The sequence below is a fragment of the Mixophyes fleayi genome, chromosome 12 (genome assembly GCF_038048845.1).
Source record: "Mixophyes fleayi isolate aMixFle1 chromosome 12, aMixFle1.hap1, whole genome shotgun sequence".
NCBI classification, from domain to species: Eukaryota; Metazoa; Chordata; class Amphibia; order Anura; family Limnodynastidae; genus Mixophyes; species Mixophyes fleayi.
In genome coordinates, this window is record NC_134413.1 from 45,417,338 (window position 1) to 45,438,798 (window position 21,461).

General features: G+C 39.1%; 1 protein-coding gene across 6 annotated transcripts in view; it reads left to right on the forward strand.

The window, feature by feature from the left end:
* Positions 1–21,461, forward strand: part of LOC142108441 (NACHT, LRR and PYD domains-containing protein 12-like) — a 274,230-nt gene that overhangs the window by 167,034 nt on the left and 85,735 nt on the right. For 4 of the 6 annotated variants that reach the window (XM_075192079.1, XM_075192082.1, XM_075192080.1 and 1 more), the window contains one exon: positions 18,619–18,786. The exons of 1 other annotated variant lie outside the window; for it this stretch is intronic. In XM_075192079.1, coding sequence (XP_075048180.1) covers positions 18,619–18,786 — 168 coding nt within the window. Of the gene's footprint in view, positions 1–18,618; positions 18,787–19,314; positions 20,131–21,461 lie in introns of those variants that run through there. One more of the 6 variants, XM_075192084.1, reaches the window with a different exon arrangement.

Sequence of the window (21,461 nt, forward strand, 5' to 3'; positions counted from 1 at the left end):
ATAATATAATTGTCACGGGCACTAGGAGTCTTTACCCAGGTATCACCAGATGATGGACTTACCAGAGCAGTATAGGTGGTAATATGGTACTCTGGTAGCGGCGTGATCACGGAACAGGAGACAGCAGATGGTAAGAGAATGCTCGAGGAAAGTCTATGACTAGCAGCACTGGTAATAGGTAGATAACTGTACACGAGGAACTGGATGGACAAGGAAATGTGAAGGTAGTCAGTGGTCTGCGGATAGCAAGTTGTACCACTGCTATAGTGAGGAGGAATGTCCAGAAGTAACGAGGAGGTGATGAGAGTCAGCGGTCTGCGTATAGCAAGTTGTACCGCTGTCTGGGTGAAGGAATGGAATCCAGGTGAAGGTATCCGGGGAGTCAGTGGTCTGCGTTAGCAAGTTGTACCACTGCTATGTGAAAGGATACTGGAAACTGGTGACTCTGGAAACAGGGAACAGTGGTCTGCCTCTAGCAAGTTGTACCACTGAAGTATATATGTGAGGAGGAGCACGGGGAGATAAATGCAATGCAGAGTATACACGGGCACACTGAACTTGATCCCACGATGATAGGCACAAAATAATAATAACTGAGCAGCACTGCACAAATATACAAAGTCACAAGAACTATCCACGCTAAAAGGAAACACAGTCAAATGATGGCAATAGTCTCAGTGGATAGGAAACTCTGGAAGAGAACAACTCAGTCCCGCAAGATATGCAATACACCAGCACAGTCAATGAGAAGTATGCATACCGTGGTTCAGGAGAGCAGGCTGTCAGAGAGAGGTGCAGGGATACCTGAACGGCTGGAGGCCGGCAGGAATGCGAAGTCCCAGGAGGGTGGAAGCGGTAACCAAGTAGGTGCAGCGCACGGTAGGTAGACCAGCACGGAATGAAACAATACTCAGGAAGCAGTAGTATATAGAACTGGACACCTGGAGAACACGGGAGAATTGAGGCGGTCTAGCTGAGATGAAAGCAGCGGGGTGTAGATCCGATGCAGACAGGCGAGATGACACAAGCAGGAACACTGTAGAACACGGAAACAGCGGATCGGCTAGCTGCAGACACGATGAGCACTGGAGAGTTGCGATGAGCAGGATACTGCAGAAACCCGGAGGCAGCGGATAGGAATCAGCTGAGCAGTCACGATGAAACACGGGAGAGTTGAGGTGAGCAGGGTACTGTAGAAGCACGGAGGCAGCGGATAGGAATCAGCTGGTGTAGTCACGATGAAACACAGGAGAGTTGAAGTGGTTTGGAAACTGTAGAAGCACGGAGGCAGCAGATAGGAATCAGCTGGTGCAGTCACGATGAAACACAGGAGAGTTGAAGTGGTTTGGAAACTGTAAAAGCACGGAGGCAGCGAATAGGAATCAGTTGGTGCAGTCACGATGAAACACAGGAGGGTTGAAGTGGTCTGGAAACCACAAACGAACAACAGGAATCAGCAGGAGCTGAATACACGAGGAAACACAGGAACACCTTCAGAGGCTCATGGGGAATGAGACTCCAAAATCAGGCAACGAGGTATTGAACACAGGTGCTTTAAATAGGGAGTGTTGCCTGATCAGCCAATTAACTAAAAGGAACATGTACTGAAGGTTTGAAAGGGCTGCACATGCGCAGACCCTCAGGATGGTGGACGGCCACGGTTCCTAAACACACGAGAAGTAGCACTCACAGTCCGGTGAGTGACAATAATAATGGACTGCCAGTTGATCAGGCTGGCTATAATAACCATGCATATGCGAAAGTGAGCATACACACCGGTGTTTGAAAAAATGTATTGTCAGAAAAAATGATGGTATTGAGACCTATTAGTAGGTGTAAAAAGCTGACTCATAGCGTCTCACTCATGAGGTATAAACACAATTAATATTGCGTGTCCATAAAAATAAAAACAAAAAAGGCAGGAAATAACAGTCTTTAAAATATGTACGAATTAAAAAATAAATGTGGATCCAACCTGTATCATAGTCCAAAGGGATCCTGCCGAAATCCGCCCACAGGTATGGGTTCCGTGAAGTATTGGTAGAAAAGAAAAAAATATGTAGAGGTAAACCTCTATAGGACCAGTATAGGCTGTCCAGATATTGCAGCTCAGATGTCCTAAACTGACGCGTTTCTCGGCGTTCAACCGCCGTTTCATCAGAGGCCTTTTTATATATGCACCTATAAGCTCTGTTAAGCTATTAAATTATTAGATACCAAGCTTTGCGCTATTTCTGTATTTTTTATTTGCTCTGTCGTGTTTTAGCAGGATCCAGAACCTGCACAGATCAGCTGCGGCTTGATATCAATAATTAAGGTTAACTAGCACCCACTTACAATTTTTTGGTTGTTTGTTTATATCTAGGGAAGGAGCCCTGTAGCACTGTCGTTACAGAAATGCCCAGCAGCTTTACTCACACATGTACCCTCTGCCCAGCAACATTACTCACACATACCCCCCTCTGCCCAGCAGCTTTACACACACATCTTCCCTGTGCCCACATGCTTTACATACACATCTTCCTCTGCCAAGAAGCTTTACACACACATTCCCTCTCTGCCCACATGCTTTACACACACATGCCACCTCTGCCAAGCAGCTTTACATGCACATGCCACCTCTGCCCACATGCTTTAGACACACATGCCCTCTCTCCTTTAGCAACTCAGTGCAGGAGCAGGAAGATTTCCAGCAGCTTCTGGACTGTGTACCATGTGACTGCTGCAGTCACATGACTTGCTGATGTCACAGAGACTCTGACGGCATCTAGCCACTACCTTATGAAGATGATGCTGGCAGCCTGTGTGATTGCTGCATGGCTATCACATCGCATAATACTCACTGCGGGGGCATCATTCATTCACAGAATATTGTACTACAAGATGTAGTACAATATGTAGTATGCGACTTGACAGCCTATGTACGGACTGCATAGACTGCCTGCCCGACACCCTCAACTTTGTCGATATATTGCATAACGGGTTTGCTTCCAGATACCTGGTAGCGTTATCTAGTATCACCAGACTAAAAAATAAGAAGTGCATCCAATCCATTTAGACTCTAGGGTGCCACCATATAATAATACTCATCAATGATTTTAAATGAAAATATTTTAATAGAGAAAACCAGGACACTTGTTTGTATTCCTCCAAACCTCATCCCCTTTCAGTGCACATAGGGGGAAGTGTTAACATTCAATATAAAAACCATAGTTGTTATTGATAGATATTATCGGCAAGAAAAAAATATAGATCCTTAATCTTCACTAGATAATTTCAAAGGTATCAATAGTACATTGAATTGTAAAATATTAATTACCACAAGGATTATTAACATAGTAACATAGTTGATGAGGTTGAAAAAAGACACCAGTCCATCAAGTTCAACCTATTTTGGATCTCCTGCGATCCTGCACTTATATTTGAAATTGATCCAGAGTAAGCAACCGCCAATCTGTTGCAATTGTGAAAATCCCCCCAGACTTAATACTTGCAGTCCTATTTTTACCCTATAACCACTACTATTCTTCATTTTAATTAACGGTCGTATCCCTGGATACACCTTTGTGCTAAAAATTTGCCTAACCCTTTCTTAAACATATCTATTGAATCTGCCATCACAACCTTAACGGGCAATGAATTCCATATCTTGACTGCCCTTACTGTAAAGAACCCCTTCCTTTGCTGGTTGTGAAATTTCCTCTCCTCTAAACTTAGGGGGTGACCACGTGTCCTGTGTATGGTACTTGGGGTAAAAAGTTCTCTGTATTGACCCCTAATGTATTTGTACATAGTAATCATATCTCCCCTTAGACGCCTCTTTTCTAAAGTAAACATGCCTAAACTGGCTCACCTTTCCTCATAACTTAATGACTCCATACCCTTTATCAATTTTGTCGCCCTTCTCTGAACCTTTTCTAGTTCCAAATTATCTTTTGTATAGAGTGGTGCCCAGAACTGTACTGCATATTCAAGATGAGGTCTTACCAACGATTTATACAGTGGCAAAATTACACTGTCTTCCCTTGAATCTATGCCCCTTATTATGCATGCCAATACTTGTTGTTATGTTTGCCCTTGCAGCTGCTGCTTGACATTGAGCACTATTGCTAAGTCTACTGTCTACGAGCACTCCCAAATCCTTTTCCATTATAGATTCTCCTAAATTAATTCCATTTAATTTATACAACGCGTTCTTGTTTTTGATCCCTGAATGCATAACCTTACATTTATCTGTGTTAAACCTCATATTCCATTTGGCCGCCTAATCCTCCAGTTTATTTAAGTCCCTCTGTAGAGAAGCTACATCTTGCTTTGATTTTATTACCTTACAGAGTTTAGTGTCATCTGCAAAAATAGAAACTTTACTCTCTAAACCATCTCCAAGGTCATTAATAAATATTTTAAAAAGGAGTGGCCCCAGCACGGAACCTTGAGGTACTCCACTTAAGACTTTTGACCATTTAGAAAATGTTCCATTTATCACAACTCTCTGTTCCCTATTCTCTAACCAGTTTTCGATCCAAGTACAAATGTTGATTCCTAGACCCAGTTCTCTTATTTTGTAAACCAACCTCTTGTGTGGCACTGTATCAAAGGCCTTTGCAAAATCTAAGTAGACCACATCTACTGTGCTGCCCTGGTCTAAGTTCCCACTAACTTATTAATTAAGGAGCAGCAATCAATTTGTACTATTGAATACTAAATTGAATGTTAACAATTTTTATACTTTTTAATTACTACAGCAGTTGAGATATCAATTAATTGCCAGCACCCTATTAATTCCCTCTTTCAGGGAGTTTTGATTTGTTTTTGCTAGTATCACCAGAATATATTGAAGTCCAAGAGTAGATTTTGTAAGAGGTCCTACCAATTCCATAGCTATCCCATTGAACAGAACCTCAATAATGGGCAACGGAACAAGCAGACTTTTATAATGTGATCTGGGCAGGGCCGGTGCAAGGGTTCTCGGCGCCCTAGGCAAAATTTAAAAATACACACCCCCCCGGAAAACACACCAAATACCCGCCTCACAGACCTTTACATACTTGACATTGTGCTTTTGTGTTTAAAAAATATATATAAGCCTCACCTCCTCCTGTGGTCCAGATGCAGTGATGTTTGATGCAGAACGCTGTCCAGACTCCACTGCAGACACGGGATTTCTAGAGGAGAGGTATCCAGGTGTTAGATTTCAGAAACAAAAAACTTGACAGAATAAGTCTATGAATTATGCACTTGTTAAAGGCAATGAACGGCCCTAACATGTCCCTTCATCACACATATGCTCCTGCATCACACCACTGCACCCCCCTCTGCATCACACCACTGCACCCCCCCTCTGCATCACACCCACTGCACCCCCCCTCTGCATCACACCCACTGCACCCCCCTTTGCATCACACCCACTGCACCCCCCTCTGCATCACACCACTGCACCCCCCTTTGCATCACACCCACTGCACCCCCCTTTGCATCACACCCACTGCACCCCCCTCTGCATCACACCCACTGCACCCCCCTTTGCATCACACCCACTGCACCCCCCTTTGCATCACACCCACTGCACCCCCCTCTGCATCACTTGCAAACTATAGTGTAGAAATTCTACCTCATAGTTTGCAAGTCAAATATAGAGTATGAGGTGCCAATAAAACAGTCATTCTCTCCACCATAGTTTGAAAATCAAATATAGAGCATGGGGTGGCAAATAATATTGAATATTATTTGCCACCTCATGCCCTATATTTTATTTTCAAACTATGGGGTAGAAATTCTACCCTATAGTTTGCAAGTCAAATATAGAGCATAAGGTGCCAAGAAAAGTAATTTTACCACCCTACCTCATTTTTTTTTACCTCAATACTTCCTAGATTGGACGTTGTGCACCTTATTTTAAAAAAGTAAAAAAATAAATAATTAGATTGCATTTACTCACTCTTTTTTCTCTGGTCTGGTCTGGTCTGGTCAGCAGAAGCAGGGGGGGGGGAGGCTCTTCAAACCTCTTCCTTCTTCTCTTTTATCTTCAATAGCTGCTTCTCGGCTGCTTCACACAGAGGAGAGAGGGTGGAGCAGTGCATGCTGGAAGAGGAAGGGCATTGAGAAATAACTTTACTCACACTGTCACTGACAGACAGTGTGAGATCAGGAGCAGGGACAGAAGAGCACATTGGACAGAGGCACCGCCGAAGAGAGATCACATGATCACTGACAGTCAGTGATCATGTGTGAGTGTGGCTGCCCGGGCGCATCCGACGGACTTTACAAATCAGCCGGTGCCATGCCGCCGCTGCACCTCTGTCCCCAAACCGCTGACTAGATTAGAAAATCTAGTCAGCAGCGCCCTGCAGGTCCCAGCGCCCTAGGCAACTGCCTAAGGTTGCCTAATGGAATCTGGATCTGGGAGCATGGTATTGACACTCAAGGCAGGATGAACAGTAGTCAGCTACTTCTTTATGAATTCCTGGCCAGAAAAACTGCTGCAAAATTCTCTCTGATGTTTTTTCTATCCCTAGATGCTCTGTAGTTATGTGACCATGAGTCAGGTCTAACACCGTTCTGCTATATGCTCTAGAAACTATTAGCTGTTCCACAATATCCTCTACCTTCTGGGACATTGATATAACAACCCGACACATTGCATGTGAGGGTACAACAGCCTACCATCAGGCTCTAGGGGGTTTCTGTGACAGGATGGACCGCCTATGCCACCCTGTCTGTTGTTGCTGGGAACCCAAATGCGCCCTCGTGCAGCAGTAGGAGGGGTTTACAAATGCTGCCACCACTGGACACCTGTACCGGCTTTCTTCTGGGTAACTGATGCTGCGAGTGTACCCTGTTACTGATATACCTGGGCTGGTACTCCTGACCTCTTACTATGGATCAGGGTTGCTGTGGATGGATCCCCCCTGGCCTATCACACTGACCAGGGCTGCAGGGTAGCAGGCAGAGCGGTGGTACCGGAAAAGCTGGGTGCAAACCTCAGAAACAGCAGGGAACGAATTAGATTTTGGGTCTAATCTGTAGGTCACAGGATTTTCAGCATGGAAGATATTTTCAACAAGGTCTTTGAAGCAAGTGATGTTTATTTGCTCTTCATTGGTTAAAGGTACCAGTGATCAGCTCTGATGAAACAAGAAGAAAAAGTTTTCAACACAAGCCAGTGCTTTTTATACAGTTTGGGCACAGCCTCAAAAGGGTAAGCCAGCCCCCGTAAAGTCTGAACTATTTTTAGAATCAGGATGTCATGTGTTTACACAAACATGGATTTACATGCAATTCAAAGCTAACAATATTTACATAAATGAAGTAAGGATGAGCCGCGCTTCCTTCAGATGTAAAGTGCTGCCAGAGAGGTGAACCTGAAAGTGTGTGGGAGGGAATCCCTAACCTCCCAAAGTAGGAATTTTGGGAACAGGTTCTAGGCACTGAAAAGGACAGGATAAAAGTATATGTGTTTTTATTAAATGCAAACTGATATAAATCACATTCCAGTCCATTTTGCACTGGACTACCCTGCCTACTTCTGCAGCGTAAGTTACCCTTGAACTTATTCATATACCGCTTAGACTTTTATTTATATTTGAGTGTGTATTGGATATAGCAGCACCTCAGACAACCACACTGTTTTTCTGCTACACTTCTATATGGACTTTGCAATACCCGTCTAACGGGTTGGACTTTCTTGAATTGTGTTTTGAGAAAGCCATTGTCATATTTTGTTGCACTGATTGTTTATCACTGTGTAATAATATCAACACTTCATGTTGCGTTATATGTTCCGGCCAGAATGTGATTTATATCAGTTTGCATTTAATAAAAACACATATACTTTTATCCTATCCCTTTCAGCGCCTAGAACCTGTTCCCAAAATTCCTAACAATATTTACGCTTATTTGTGATATCTTAAAAACCTTGCTGTGATTTCTAGCATCTTATTTCAGAGCCAGGAAGTTTACTAGCAAGTCAAAAGGTCTAATAACATGAATTTAGCATGAGTCCTTTCTTCCAACAGTTGCAGAATACACATTTCAAAAGAAAAGGTACAAATCCCAAACAAGTAATTTTTTCTAAACAAAGGCTCTTTGCATCAGATATATGCATCAGAAATAAGGCATTTTCTTTAGCAAGGCAAAAACAGAAAAAACAAATTTTCAACCCTGGTCTTAAAAATAACGATTTCCTATATCAAAGTATACACAATATCAAAAATAAGTGCATTGGCGATTATATAAATAAGCGCCCTACGCTATTTCCTTTAAATAAATTTATACCATAAGTTATTTATAAGTGATCCAGTCACAGTTTCCATCAACCACTTTTACATTTTCTCTAGCCATTAACAGAGTGGGGTCCTTTAACTTCTCTGAAGCAAACATATATTTTCCCACTTCACGTTCAGGCATACAGTCAACTGGTTCGACAATATTTCCTGCTTCAGTAGGAGGTACATTATCCTGCTCTCCACTGCTGCCCTTGTCACTTTGACTCCCCGAGCATATTTTAGAAAGGGAACGTTTCAGATTCTGGGATCACTACCACCACCACTGTATCTGTAACATTATCACATGGATCTGAGCTATTTGCTTCTGGGAAAGTGGGAAAAATCTCTCCCCAATATACCTTCAAACCCCAAACACAAAACCAACCCCACAGTGCATAACTAGCCAATCTCCAGGTTCCGGGCCTTCAGTCTCTGGGTGTTTCAGTTCATTGCACCGCCCAGCACCCTTTTCCCCTGCAACAGTCTTACCAGAAGTCACTGGATTTTGGCATAGTGGAACTAGGGGCTAGCCGGGTATACTCATCAGTTCCTCTGCTTCCAGATAGCTCTTGACCATCCCCACAAGCTGGTCTGCCATTATGGGGTCCCTATGGCTTACCCACCTGCGCAGAGCAGCAGGCAGGAACAGTAGATAGCGATCCATCGCGATTCTTTCCACAATTTGGGGGCCTGTCAAAGTCTGAGGTTGTAACCACTTTTTATAGAGGTGGATTAGGTCATGCATCTGAGAGCGGGAAGATTTATCCTCCTTGTATTCCCCTCATCAGCTCACACGCAAGTATCCAATTGACATAATAAAACCACATCAAATATAAATGATATACTAAAATAAGATAAAACAATGTGAATATTTTCATGTTAATAAATTGGCTTCATCCAAAATAAAACATGTTTGACAGTCCCCGGTTTGATAGTTCTCTAAACTATCACACAATATTATGATTATGAGGTTTAATTTGTTCATACAGTTCTATAATTTGTTCCCCTGTATTATTCACTCTCTTAATTTCTCTACTCAATGTTTTCTTAAAAAATTTCAACAGTACTGGTATGCATTTTAATACAAAATAGATAACTAACAATATTCCTAATATAAAGAGAAGAAATATTCCTAATGAATGCATTAATGATTGAAACCATGTACCAAAACCTGAAAAATTATTATATATTGTTTTTAATCTAACAATAAAAACCTTGTATCTACTGCAGATAATGTCATGTTATGTATCTTTGCAAAATCTCTCTTTACTTTTACTACTTCATCCATATAATTATCTTCTCTAGATTATGTTTCATTTGTCAAAAAGGTACAACTTTATGTTTCATGCTTCATCTGTAATGTTACACAATAACCTCTTGTTTGTGCAGTAAAATAATTTAGGACCAATCTATGTTCTATTAACTACATTTTGAAATCTTGAAGTTCTTTTGCAGCATAACAAAAGGTTTCATCATACACATTTGATATTTTATCAATCAATGTAGCTAAACATTGAATATAAAACCAATTCATATTTCTATGTGCAGTGCCTATAACTTTTAATGTAATCCATACTTGTACACCAGTTGATTCACTAATAAGTTGTGATACTGGTTGTTGTTCACTCTTTTCATCACCTCTTTTCTTTATTTTTATAGTCAAATATTGATTAAATACTTTTTCGATACATTAACAACTGGAATCACCTCACTTAGATAACATATTCTACCTTAATTCAATGGTATACACTTATATGCCTTACTTCCACATTTGTAATATATTTTCTGATAAAATACATGGTATTGCTACATGTAATATATCTATGTATACAATATCTATAAACTTTCCATACTTGTTTTTCTCTAACTGCTCTTTACAATCACCATCTTGTAACATTATAATATTGTATTTTCATGCTACTGTTCCCAAAGATCTCTTTGATCCAACATATCTAAATTTGAGATTTATTTTTAAATGCAGGACTTTTCCCAATTTTACCTAGATGTTCATTTCTCTCATCTATAGGTCTTTTAGTAAAATATATACATAATATCACTTTCAGTCAATACATGTGGCAACAATTTTAAGTAAAAAGGCCGTATTTTATTATATTTCCCAGCAACTGGTCTTCCCTCTGGCAAATTAAGCAACTCTATAAGATTTAAAGGTATTGGAAACAATTCAACATATTGGTGTCCATGTAGTGTATGTGTACATATCCAACAATTAGTTTAATTGCTCGTCCTATCATACCATTTTACACATTTTCAGGAGGTTATTACAATATTGACATATACATATTTCAGTTAACAGTCTATCATTACAATATTCAAGTTCATCTCCAATTACTTATCTTTTAATTCTACCTTATATATGTCATTATTGTATGTGTTATTAGTTATGAGTAGAATGAATGATGAATACAGTTCTGATTCTCTATTTTTACGACTATATGCCCCCATTTCCTTAAAACCACTACCGGATCTTACAATCAGGTCCTCATAACCAAATGTCCATAAAAAATAATATAAGGTATAACAATAAAAATAAATCATGCCTATAGCGGTGACAACAACAATAAGGATATTTTCCTTTGACTTCTGGGTCAGATTCTTCTTACCGAACCACATCTTTATCCAAGTCCTGAAACAAAATTGCTATATATGGTTCCAAAACTTTATTAGTCTCTGCGTCTTTTCTGGTCACTGTCGGATCGACTACCTTATGCAGTGGGATATGTGAATCCAAGTATCTATTTCAGCAACTTTCAATGCTGTGGTTATTCCCATCGATCTGTCAATTAACTAGAACATTAAAAATTTCTGACCATAACATTTTCCTGGTTGTATATACTGACAGTTCTCAATAGGCATTTGTAGTACAATCAATTTCAAAGTCTCTTGTTGCTTTTGTAACTGCTTACTCATCTCATTCAGGTACTTAACAGTTACATCTTGAATGCATTTTAAAAGTCTTTTGCGCGCTGATAATAATATTGGGTTGTCTTCTGAACAAAATATCATATGGTGAAAAAATTGAATGGAAGTCTGGGAGTGGTTCTGATACTAAAATATTAGAGATAAAACCTCTAATCAAATCATTCCTGTATTCTTCATCACTTTACTCAGTGTATTTTATATACCATTAAATCGTTACAGTAACTTATTTTTTATTCCTAGTAAAATACATTTAAAAAAAACCTTACACATTGAAATGTGTACCTCTGTCATTCTCAATCATTGGTGATATACCATATCTATAAACAAATTCATATACCAATTTCTTTGCTGTAAATACTGCAGTGCAACTTGCAGTGGAATTACACTTCTATCCCACTTAAAAAACATGTCTACAAACATTAGTACATACTGTAGATTATGACATTTTTTGGCATTTGGATGAAGTCAATTTTCTATTACCTGGAATAAGTATCTGCAGGAGGGATATGTGATGGTTCTACAGATATGGCTTTACTTGGATACTTCCCTCAGGCAAATAAAGCATGAACCAGCCTTTTTACCTGCATGAGAAGAGAAGACAGGTGCACACCAGTAGGCCTCAAGTCCACACATACCATACTTATCTAAATGAGTCAGGTCATAGGCTGCTTCTGCCAGTGCTGGTAGGTAAGCCTTTGGGGCCACTGATCTATCTTTGCCATCTTTCCATGTACCATAGGTATCTTGTACACATCCCTTCAACTTCCAGAGGGTCAATGCCTATGAATAACAAAACTTTTACATTCTGATTAATTTCTGATCAGTAATTAACTGAAACAACAACAAATTCAAGTCTTGTGAGGAAATATTAGTAATGTTCTTCTTACTACACCTAACTACACTGTAACTTAATCTGTCCTTTTATTACCTAATGCAATTGATCAGTATTACTTGTGTAATCTTAACACTTAATCACTACCTGCAATGACATCTGAATAGCATCTAGCATCTTCTTCACATGTTGAAAATGTGCTATCGAAGTACCTACTACAGTTAGACAATCTCTAAACCACCACAATGCACAGAATACATATCTACTAACTGTGTAGATGTTTAATACTTTTGCCTTGCACCAACTCACACACTGTTGTGAATGCTACTTGCATATCTTATACATAACTTTCCAGTCTTATTTTATCTATGATAACTACCATCTGTATAAAAAATTATATCTACTCCTAGTAAGTGTGTATCCTCAATGTCAGATCTAGCAGTAAAGGTTCTAGTCCAAAAGTTCCATACAGTCATAAATAGGCATTAATTCATCAAAAATTTCATATACTTATCAGTACTCTCATCCACCCCTTTGTGCATTCCTATGCACACTAATTAAGAACATAGCAGTATTAAAGATATTACACCAACAAATGGTAAGATAAAGAAGAGCCATAAGATCTCATTTATAATTTACAAATCTGGCAGCGAAGACTTGTCATGTTTGTGCAAACTTCATCAAGAGGAAAACAGGATACGGTATGAAAAGAGATCATTTCTGACTAAGTACTAGATATTATACTTTATCTATGAATAATGCTACAGTTGCAACCACTTTTAAACAGATTGTCAATGAATGAGCATCTATGTCTAAATTCATCACTATAATAAACAATAGGTCTTTGATATAAACTCCAGCTACACATCCCTAGAAAGATGCGCACTTGTGATTTATTTAGCGACTAGTGCATATGCAGAATAACTTTCTGAAGAAAGATGTGTCAGTCCTTGGGTCAAGCAATAACCCAAATACTTAACCTGAACTGGCAAAATTGCAGTTTATTTCTGGAAACCATGTAGCCATGTTGATATAGGAATATTAATAGCTAAAAATAGTGTCTACAAAGACTGTAAAAAAACAAAAAACAAAAGTAAGTTATTAACATATAAGATAAATACAAAATGACAGTGATATAAAAGTCTCAGGAGAATCAGACAATAAAATTAATAGTTCAACATCTAAAGTTTTCAAGGAAAAAAAATATTCTCTGCTGTTGGTCTAAAATCTGAAGTTTGTTTTTTCTTCAAAGCCCATGGCCCCCCTTCTCTTTCTGCTGGAAACAAAGGAACCTTCCACTACGAGTGAAAGGTGTGGGGGATGGGTCTGTGTTTCTCTGTCCTAACAAAAAAACAATGATAGGAATAATTCTTGTCGACATGTAAAATAGTTACCAGACATTTTTAAGTGTGGTTCATAATCACATTGAATATTTTAAAATTATTGGAGTATTAATTCTCTGTTTGTCTAAAGGATTTTAATTGAACAGTCAATAATGTATACTTCAAATCTTCCTTTTTCTTACTAATATTAATATATCATGATTAATGATCAACTCTAATTTCCACAAATTCTTACTCCTACACTCTAGGGTTGCAATTTGAAGAATGCTTCTCAAAGTTTCTGCTAATACTGCAGCTCCAAACTCTAACAGCCATTTATCTATGCTCTGCTATGTTCACATATACAGATATATATATATATATATATATATACACACATACCTATACCCATCTAATGTGACATTTTAGCCACATCTTATGCATAATAATCCTTAAACATTTACTATTCTTTAGCTTAATCGTGAAAAGCTTATATTAATCAACTCACAGCAGAAAATACATAGTTAGCAACACAATTATATTAAATATTAGTAATTTAAGTATGATCAAAAAAATGTCATTCATGCACAGCATTTAGAATTATCACAAAATCACATACCTCAGGCATGGAAATTTCCAAGACCCATAATAAATTTCTGACAACCTAACAAGCATGGGTTATTGCTTTTTTTTAAATTAGATTTACAGTTAACTATTTTTGATATACTAAAGCAGCCCCTATTGGTTACTTCTGGTATTGCAGCCACCCCCTATTAAACTATTTGTAACTCTTTTATTTTTATCATGTGTCTTTTCAGACATAACTGTTTCAGAATCAACTAGATCAGATTCAGGTGACTGTAAAACAATTTTTTTTTATCAGTTCTTAGCCCTTTCACTCTGTCAAACAATACTTCAGTATACCAATAACTTTGTTTTCTGATTTTTAAATTTCTCAATTTCTGTTTGCACATTATCCAAAATATTTTTATCAAAGGACCCTGCACTTGAAAACTGCTTATCACAATGATTAGTCATATTCATACAGCCTTACACAAATCACTCAAAAGACACATTTTTTTTTTTGTAGCCCCGCAGTTTTACAAACATATAACTTCTTTTTCTAGCTAAACCTATGGACAATCTATTTCTCATACTTCACTGAGGATTTATCCCCCGCAGTACATAAATCGCTCATTATATTTTATATTCATCTTTATTTTTTTTATTTTTTTTTAAGAACTGGACCCTCAAGTTGAATGCGTCCCGCATTTTGCAATCAATCGATAGTGGCCCCGCAGTTCCACTATCCAGAAAGTCCATTAGGCCTCACGTCTGAGAGAGCCTCAATCTCAACACTGTATTCAGTGACTACGTAGATTTATTAACTCTTTACTTTATCTCTTAACTTCTCAACACTCATTAACACACACTCATACTCAGATAAGCAGTTCACAAAGCAGCTTCCTCTGAACTCAGGCAAATATTATTAATATTGCCTATATTCCAATAACAGAAATACATATGATGCACTGTTTAGCAAAGTGGCAGACAGAAAAATGTAACACTTTAAACTCCTACTTTTAAATTCTAAAAGTTCTCATTTCTGCAACATAAATTTCATTGGAAAACCCCACACAAAATAACCAGTTTGCAATCTATGGTGTACATTCTTTTTCTATTTCATAAGGATCGGCAATAACTTTCCTTTATAAAAGAGAAAATCTTTGACCATACATTTCAAAACTAGAAATCCAAATGTCCCTTTTTCAAAATCGAATCATGTTGAGAAATCGCAGCAGTGCGTCCAATTTTGTTAAAGTAATAATTTAATTTCTTCAGCTAAAGAAACTTTAAGAATAAAATTATATCATTGTTTATTTACAAAAGAAAAGATTGCGCTGTGATAATATTATCACTTCTCAATTTCAGTCTCTGAAATCACTACCCATTCACAGACCAGACAGATTTTATCAGTAACAAAAGTAGGTTGTATTACAATTCACAAATGTCATATTACAATTGGCTGAAACGGCATATAGGTGTGTCTTGGTCCTTTTTGGCTCCCCTGGATTCAATAGAGATTTTGGAGAAATTCTTACAAGTCTTTGTTCACCATCTCTGATTAGAAACATCTGTTCTTTGAATTAACTCCTTCATTCCTGTTCATATCCCTTTCATCAGCTCACACGCAAGGATCCAATTGACATAAAAAATCACATCAAATATAAATTATATACTAAAATAAGATAAAACAATGTAAATATTTTCATGTTAATAAATTGGCTTCTTACAAAATAAAACATCTTTGGCAATAGTGCTTGGCATCAGCAAGACTTAAATCAAAGTAGGCCTTTTGTGACTCCCCAGATAGAAAGGGAGCCAGTAGGCCTGCCCTCTGAACTTTAGGCCAATTTTCCCTTTCAGCAGTTCTCTCACAAGTTGTTAAATAGGCTTCTACATCATCTCCCTTGGTCATCTTTTGAAGAAAATGACTAGCTGGTATAGAGCTTGAGCTAGTTTTGACCTCCAGGTAAGACTTGTCAGACAAGGTTGCAACAGACTGCACCATCTCCTTTAGGTCTTTGTGCAGTTGCCTCCAGGACTCCTCAATGGCTAGCTGCTGTTGCCTGCAGGACTTCTCAATGGCTGCCTGCTGTTGTCTCCGGGACTCCCAAAGAGCTAACTGCTTCCCCCTGGTAACTTCTAAGCAACGTTTTAGGTAAACCCTCCATGTTTACGCTTGGGGCAGGGGAAAGCAAAGTGTAGCATTCTTAATCAGCAGACGGCGTTCCTTATTAGGGTCTATAAGAATTTGTGATATAAAGTCTTTTACCAAAATTGGGTGTCTATCTCTTTAAACTTTCACACAGTCTCTTTTGGCTGAAATTAAAGTGCAATGCTCACATTCTCCACCATATGGCACAAGATTGTACTGGGGTTACTGTCCTGTGGTGTAGATGGTTGCACTTCAGCCAGATAAATCACACAGTCCAGTGCTTCAGGTTCAATAGCCTCAGCTAGTTTTATTCACCAGCTTGTAAACAAAACAAACAAAATCTTTGCCGTCTGGCTACTAACCTTTAGAGAGGTATTCCCTCTCTAAAGTGAGGGGCCTAGTGTCCCTCACTTAAACCAAACAATGAAACTTAAAGATCAAATTTGCAGTTTTTCTCAGGAGTCATCTGACCTCCTCCCCAGACAGTGAAAGAGAGAGAGTGATCAAAGCTGCAGCCTTTTACAAGCACCACACAGGTGCAACTTCTAATTAGTCTGCTGTGAAACCTACACTGGGCAGTTTTTCCCACACACACCTAAACAATCTCTCTGGTGTTTTAAAATACAAATGACTGGAATTTTTTAGGACTTGCCATTCACTTTTTCTCAGCACTTCTGTCATAGTATATTTTGTGAGTAAGTACGCCCCTTAACAATTACCTATACTTAGTGACCCTTTCCCCAATAAACATACTATCCCCTTAAAAGTGTCCAGGGGGTCCCGTGCTAGTTGGTGTGACATCTTCTTCTGGTCAGAGTGAGTGGCATACCCTCTCTGAAGACAGAGAGGACCACAGACTAAGACAACAGACATTGCGGCATTACAGATATATTATTGGATACCCAGGGTGCAAAGGAATTGGTGTCAGTACTGTATATTGAACTGAAATGTGCGATGGGGTCTAATACTATTCTTCAAGCTAGAGCTAAATTGGAACATCACAGAGGAATAATGCTCAGACATTTTGGAAACTACTTAATGGGTCTCTTATCAGCCCCCCCCATATGACCGACTCAACTGTAAATTCTCCAAAGATCATACAGTACCCCACTTATATTACATAAAGCTGAAGACCATCTCTAAAATGTATGAATTGCTATTTTGGAACTGATGTTTTCATACACCTGATATGCTGATGTCCCAAACTTGTAAGACCATGGGAGGATGTGATTTGGAAGCTAAACCAAATACTATATATGATGTCAATATCCCTCTCGAAGCCTTGCAGTGTCTCTTGGGACACTTGGGGGAGAGTGGTGAAGACAATTACTATTGTTTTTTTGTGAAAACTAGCAACATCTAAGCGCCATTAATTTTCACTATAGTAGAGAACCCCACGCTAGTGGTTTCCCTAATATAATGGCAACAAACTTAGGCTGTCTATGGCTGGGTGAGGATTTGGGAAGGGGAAGTAGGGCATGCTGTAAAACTAAGACCAGGGCTGGTGCCTATATGGTGGGGTGAGCAAAAAACAGATGCTACCAGGTTTGTACATATAAGTGCTGGGGCTTTTCCTGACCTCCTGGACTATGGGAACTGGTGTAATTAATGAGAATGAAACATCTGGGGGTAAATGTATAAAATCTGATTTCTGCAAGTTGCTGGAAATCGTCGACTTTACAGGGAAAATTTAAAGCTGCAAGACATCGTCGCTTTAAACTTCCCCTGCAAATTTCCCCTGCAAATATTATGTTTAATGTGGATAGTGGGCGTAAGGAGGTAGGTTGTACCATGTTTAAGGAATTTAGATAGTGGATGATGGACATAAGGAGGTAGGTGGTACCAAGTGTGAGGAATAGAGATTGTGGATCATTTTATGACCTGCACTGAATGCAGGTCATAAAGTATGTGTGCCTTGATGAATCAGGACAATTGTGAAGTGCTCTGTGCAAAAGTGAAAATGTAACATCAAAGTCCAAGCTCCAACCACTTTGGACCCACCTAAAATACTGCTCGGTTTAGGCTCGTTTATTGCCTAACATAATCATAACAGGTTTTTTTACAGTGAGCAAATCCACTTCTCCGGGAAGTTCAATGAAAGATGCAAAGTGCTCCCAGTATAAATATGATCTCTGTCAGCTAGGAGCTGGTACAAAATCCTCTCTACCGCACTGGCTCATTTCACTGATCTCACTCCACAAATAAAATCTGATTTTTACACTTTGGTGGAAATCTAGGCATGTGTGGTGAAAAAACTGTAAGGCTAAAAATGGGTGATTAATGTGTTGTTCAAGTGAAATCACTGACTGGCTAACCCATCATTGCATATTTAAGATTATTTTTAAGGCTCTAGTTTGCAATAAATTACTTTAAATATTCTTATATTTTAAATACTTTGATTATGAATTGCAAATATATTACCTGGGTCCTTGTGATCTAACTGTTATTCATCAAAGGCTTTGTACATACTCTGTTTGCCTGCTTCACAATTCAAGATTTGGTGACACTGTATGACTTTTTTTTTATTCTACATTTCTACAGCTTGGGAAATACTTGTCTTACAGAGAGTTCTTGTTCCCAGCTGGCCTCTGTGTTACATAACACGCGGCTGAGAAAACTTGACCTATGTTATAATAACCTGGCTGGTCCTCACCTCAGTGACTTGGCAACAGCTTTGTCCAGACCAACATGCCGGATAGAGAAATTACTGTGAGTATAACAGATCTATATGTGGGTGAGACATGTACAGAAAGTTTTGAGCTCTGAACTGGAGCTGTGCTGACATGGTGAAAACCTTGTGTTTCACTCAATAACCTGTTGCATAGGCAACCAATCAGATGACATCTCTCATTAGGCTGTCTGCACTAGACTGTTAAAAGGTGACATTTGATTGGTTGTTATTGTTTATAGCATATTACTCTTTGCACCATGTTATTAATTAGGCCCCACAATGTCAGTGGCCTGACTTGGAGCAAAATGACTACAGAGTGTGAAAATGTGCGGCAGTCAGTTAATAGCAAATTCCCATATTATACATGTAACCAGCTGTATGGCAATATAAATACTCTATATGTATACAAAACGAAAAGACAGTCAGCGCTTGTCTTTACCACTGCAAATCTGTGCGTATCTAGCAAAATTAATACATGAGTTATTATTATATTATATATTGATTAAAAATGAACTAATAACTCATCCTTTCATTTTGTCTTTTTCGGATAATAAACCCAATTCTAGTAGGAACTGGAGAGTTATAGCACACCAAGAAATACTGTCCCATAGGTGGTGTCGAAGTCAGCAAATTGGATAAAGTCATTTCAATTAAAATCGAGCAAACTTGGTTTTCTTTGTTTGAAAAGATGCGTATGGCACGCTACAGCGTGAAAGGGGCGTACGCGGCCGCAACACGTGGCACTAACAGTATTTACGCTTTTACATGCATTCGCACCAACACACACGTTTGTAAAATAGTACACATTAATGGTAGTTACAGCACATAGTTATTTATGTCGAAATATAGTAGAGTTTATGTGTAATATTATAAGTTATATGCATATCAGTAAAACATATGGTACACGTTGAAGGAATCATGTCATGTTGGTATCATACTATTCCCCTTCACATTTGCGACTGTCCGGTTCACTCTGCGAAGGGATCGCAGAGTGCATACGCAAGTTATTAATGTTAAGGAATTATGGACTATTATGATTAGAAATCTTAGCGGGAAGATCAGAGCTCATCCCCTGGAGATATGACCCCCTCCTTTGGATTCCTGAGCTTAAACTAGCCTATGATCTGCAACCCCCTGGACCCTCCTCATGCCTGGACCAATAGAAGCCAGCCACACCTTTGCATTGTTTTACTGTATCTCTGTTTGCATATAAGCAGCAGCTCCTCATCTAGTGTTCAGTCACCTTGACCACAGACTTCAGGACTGAATGACTGTACACTGGATCCAGAGCGCCTGCGATAAGTAACGGCTGTACTTATTATTTCGCTTTAATATATTCTGCTACTTTTTGAGAATAAATCTTTGTGCGTTGGAAACACAAATCGAGATTCGACAATCGTTATTGGATAGCGACAAAACGCTCATAACAGTGGACACAAATGAATTAAAAGGAAAAGGGGCAGAGGAGTCCCTTGGTAACTAAGCACTATTAAATGTTAAGGATGAGGGGAGGAGTAGTCCTGACAGTGTATGAGAATGCAAGGCTGTGCTTCCGCTTCAAACTGGCAAATGGCTATGGGTGAAATGCAGAATTAGGCAGGTTACTTATACATGCAGCAGACAGTGACCAGTTTTGTAAACCTGGAGAGCTTCTTAAGCATGTATCAAAAGCATGGAAGGATCTACAGTGACTCTCCTCTCCAAATGGCCATGTGGCTTGGGTATAAGCCATAGCAGCAGTATGAGCCTGAAACAATAGTAAGTAAATAGGACAAGCAGCAGATAACTGTAACAACTCTGGACTTTTTCTGGGCTGGACCCAGAATCCCTCTGCTTCCTCTGTCCGCTGAAACTGGCAGTGACAGATTCCTCTCTGGGATCGTCAGTTCCCTCTTTTAGTATGGCAGCTTGCCCTACAATATGGTAGCTTTTACTGATAGATTGCCAGTTCTTTGGACTAGACCAGCAACCATCAAATCCTACAGACTCTATATGCAGGGAACGTCTGTGCCTGGCTCTACAGCACTTTGCACTCACAGTATTAGCTCTCACTGTAATGTACTTCACCTTTGCAGATTCAATATCTGAAGCTACACTACATTCCATGCTTTTGTGGCTCACCAGGTTATGGCACCAGTCCCAGCAATGGCCACGCATACCTCCTTATTTGCTGAACTCCTGTGTTGCCCCTTCTTCTTCACCAGTTCTGCCACAAAATGCCCTCTCTTAGCAGTTTCTGACCCCCCACATAAGTATATCAATGCATTATTAGCCAGATGAAAGACAACTTTGTACCATACCACTGGAGTGGATAAATAGTTTTCTTGGTGTATAGAGCACATGACAAGAAAATATAAATGCAAGATTTGCGAGCAGAAGTCATATAAATCTAATATATAAAATAAAAAGTCATATATACCCACTGTGGTCAAAGTGAGCTGGTATATGTGGGTATGCCATACCGTCACTTCTCCTGCTGCTATCATTTTAAAACTAATTTCATGCATTTACACTTTCTATACCGCCACTTTCAAATTTTCACTTCGACCCCTGTGTATGTATGTATGTATGTATGTATGTATGTATGTATGTATATATATTGTGACAGAGTCAAGGGTGAGGTGTATGAAAACAGATATAATTCACCTAGGTTCCTAACCTACTGCGTTTAAAACCCCAGGACAATGTGTGTTTGCAGTAGTTGTGAGGCTTG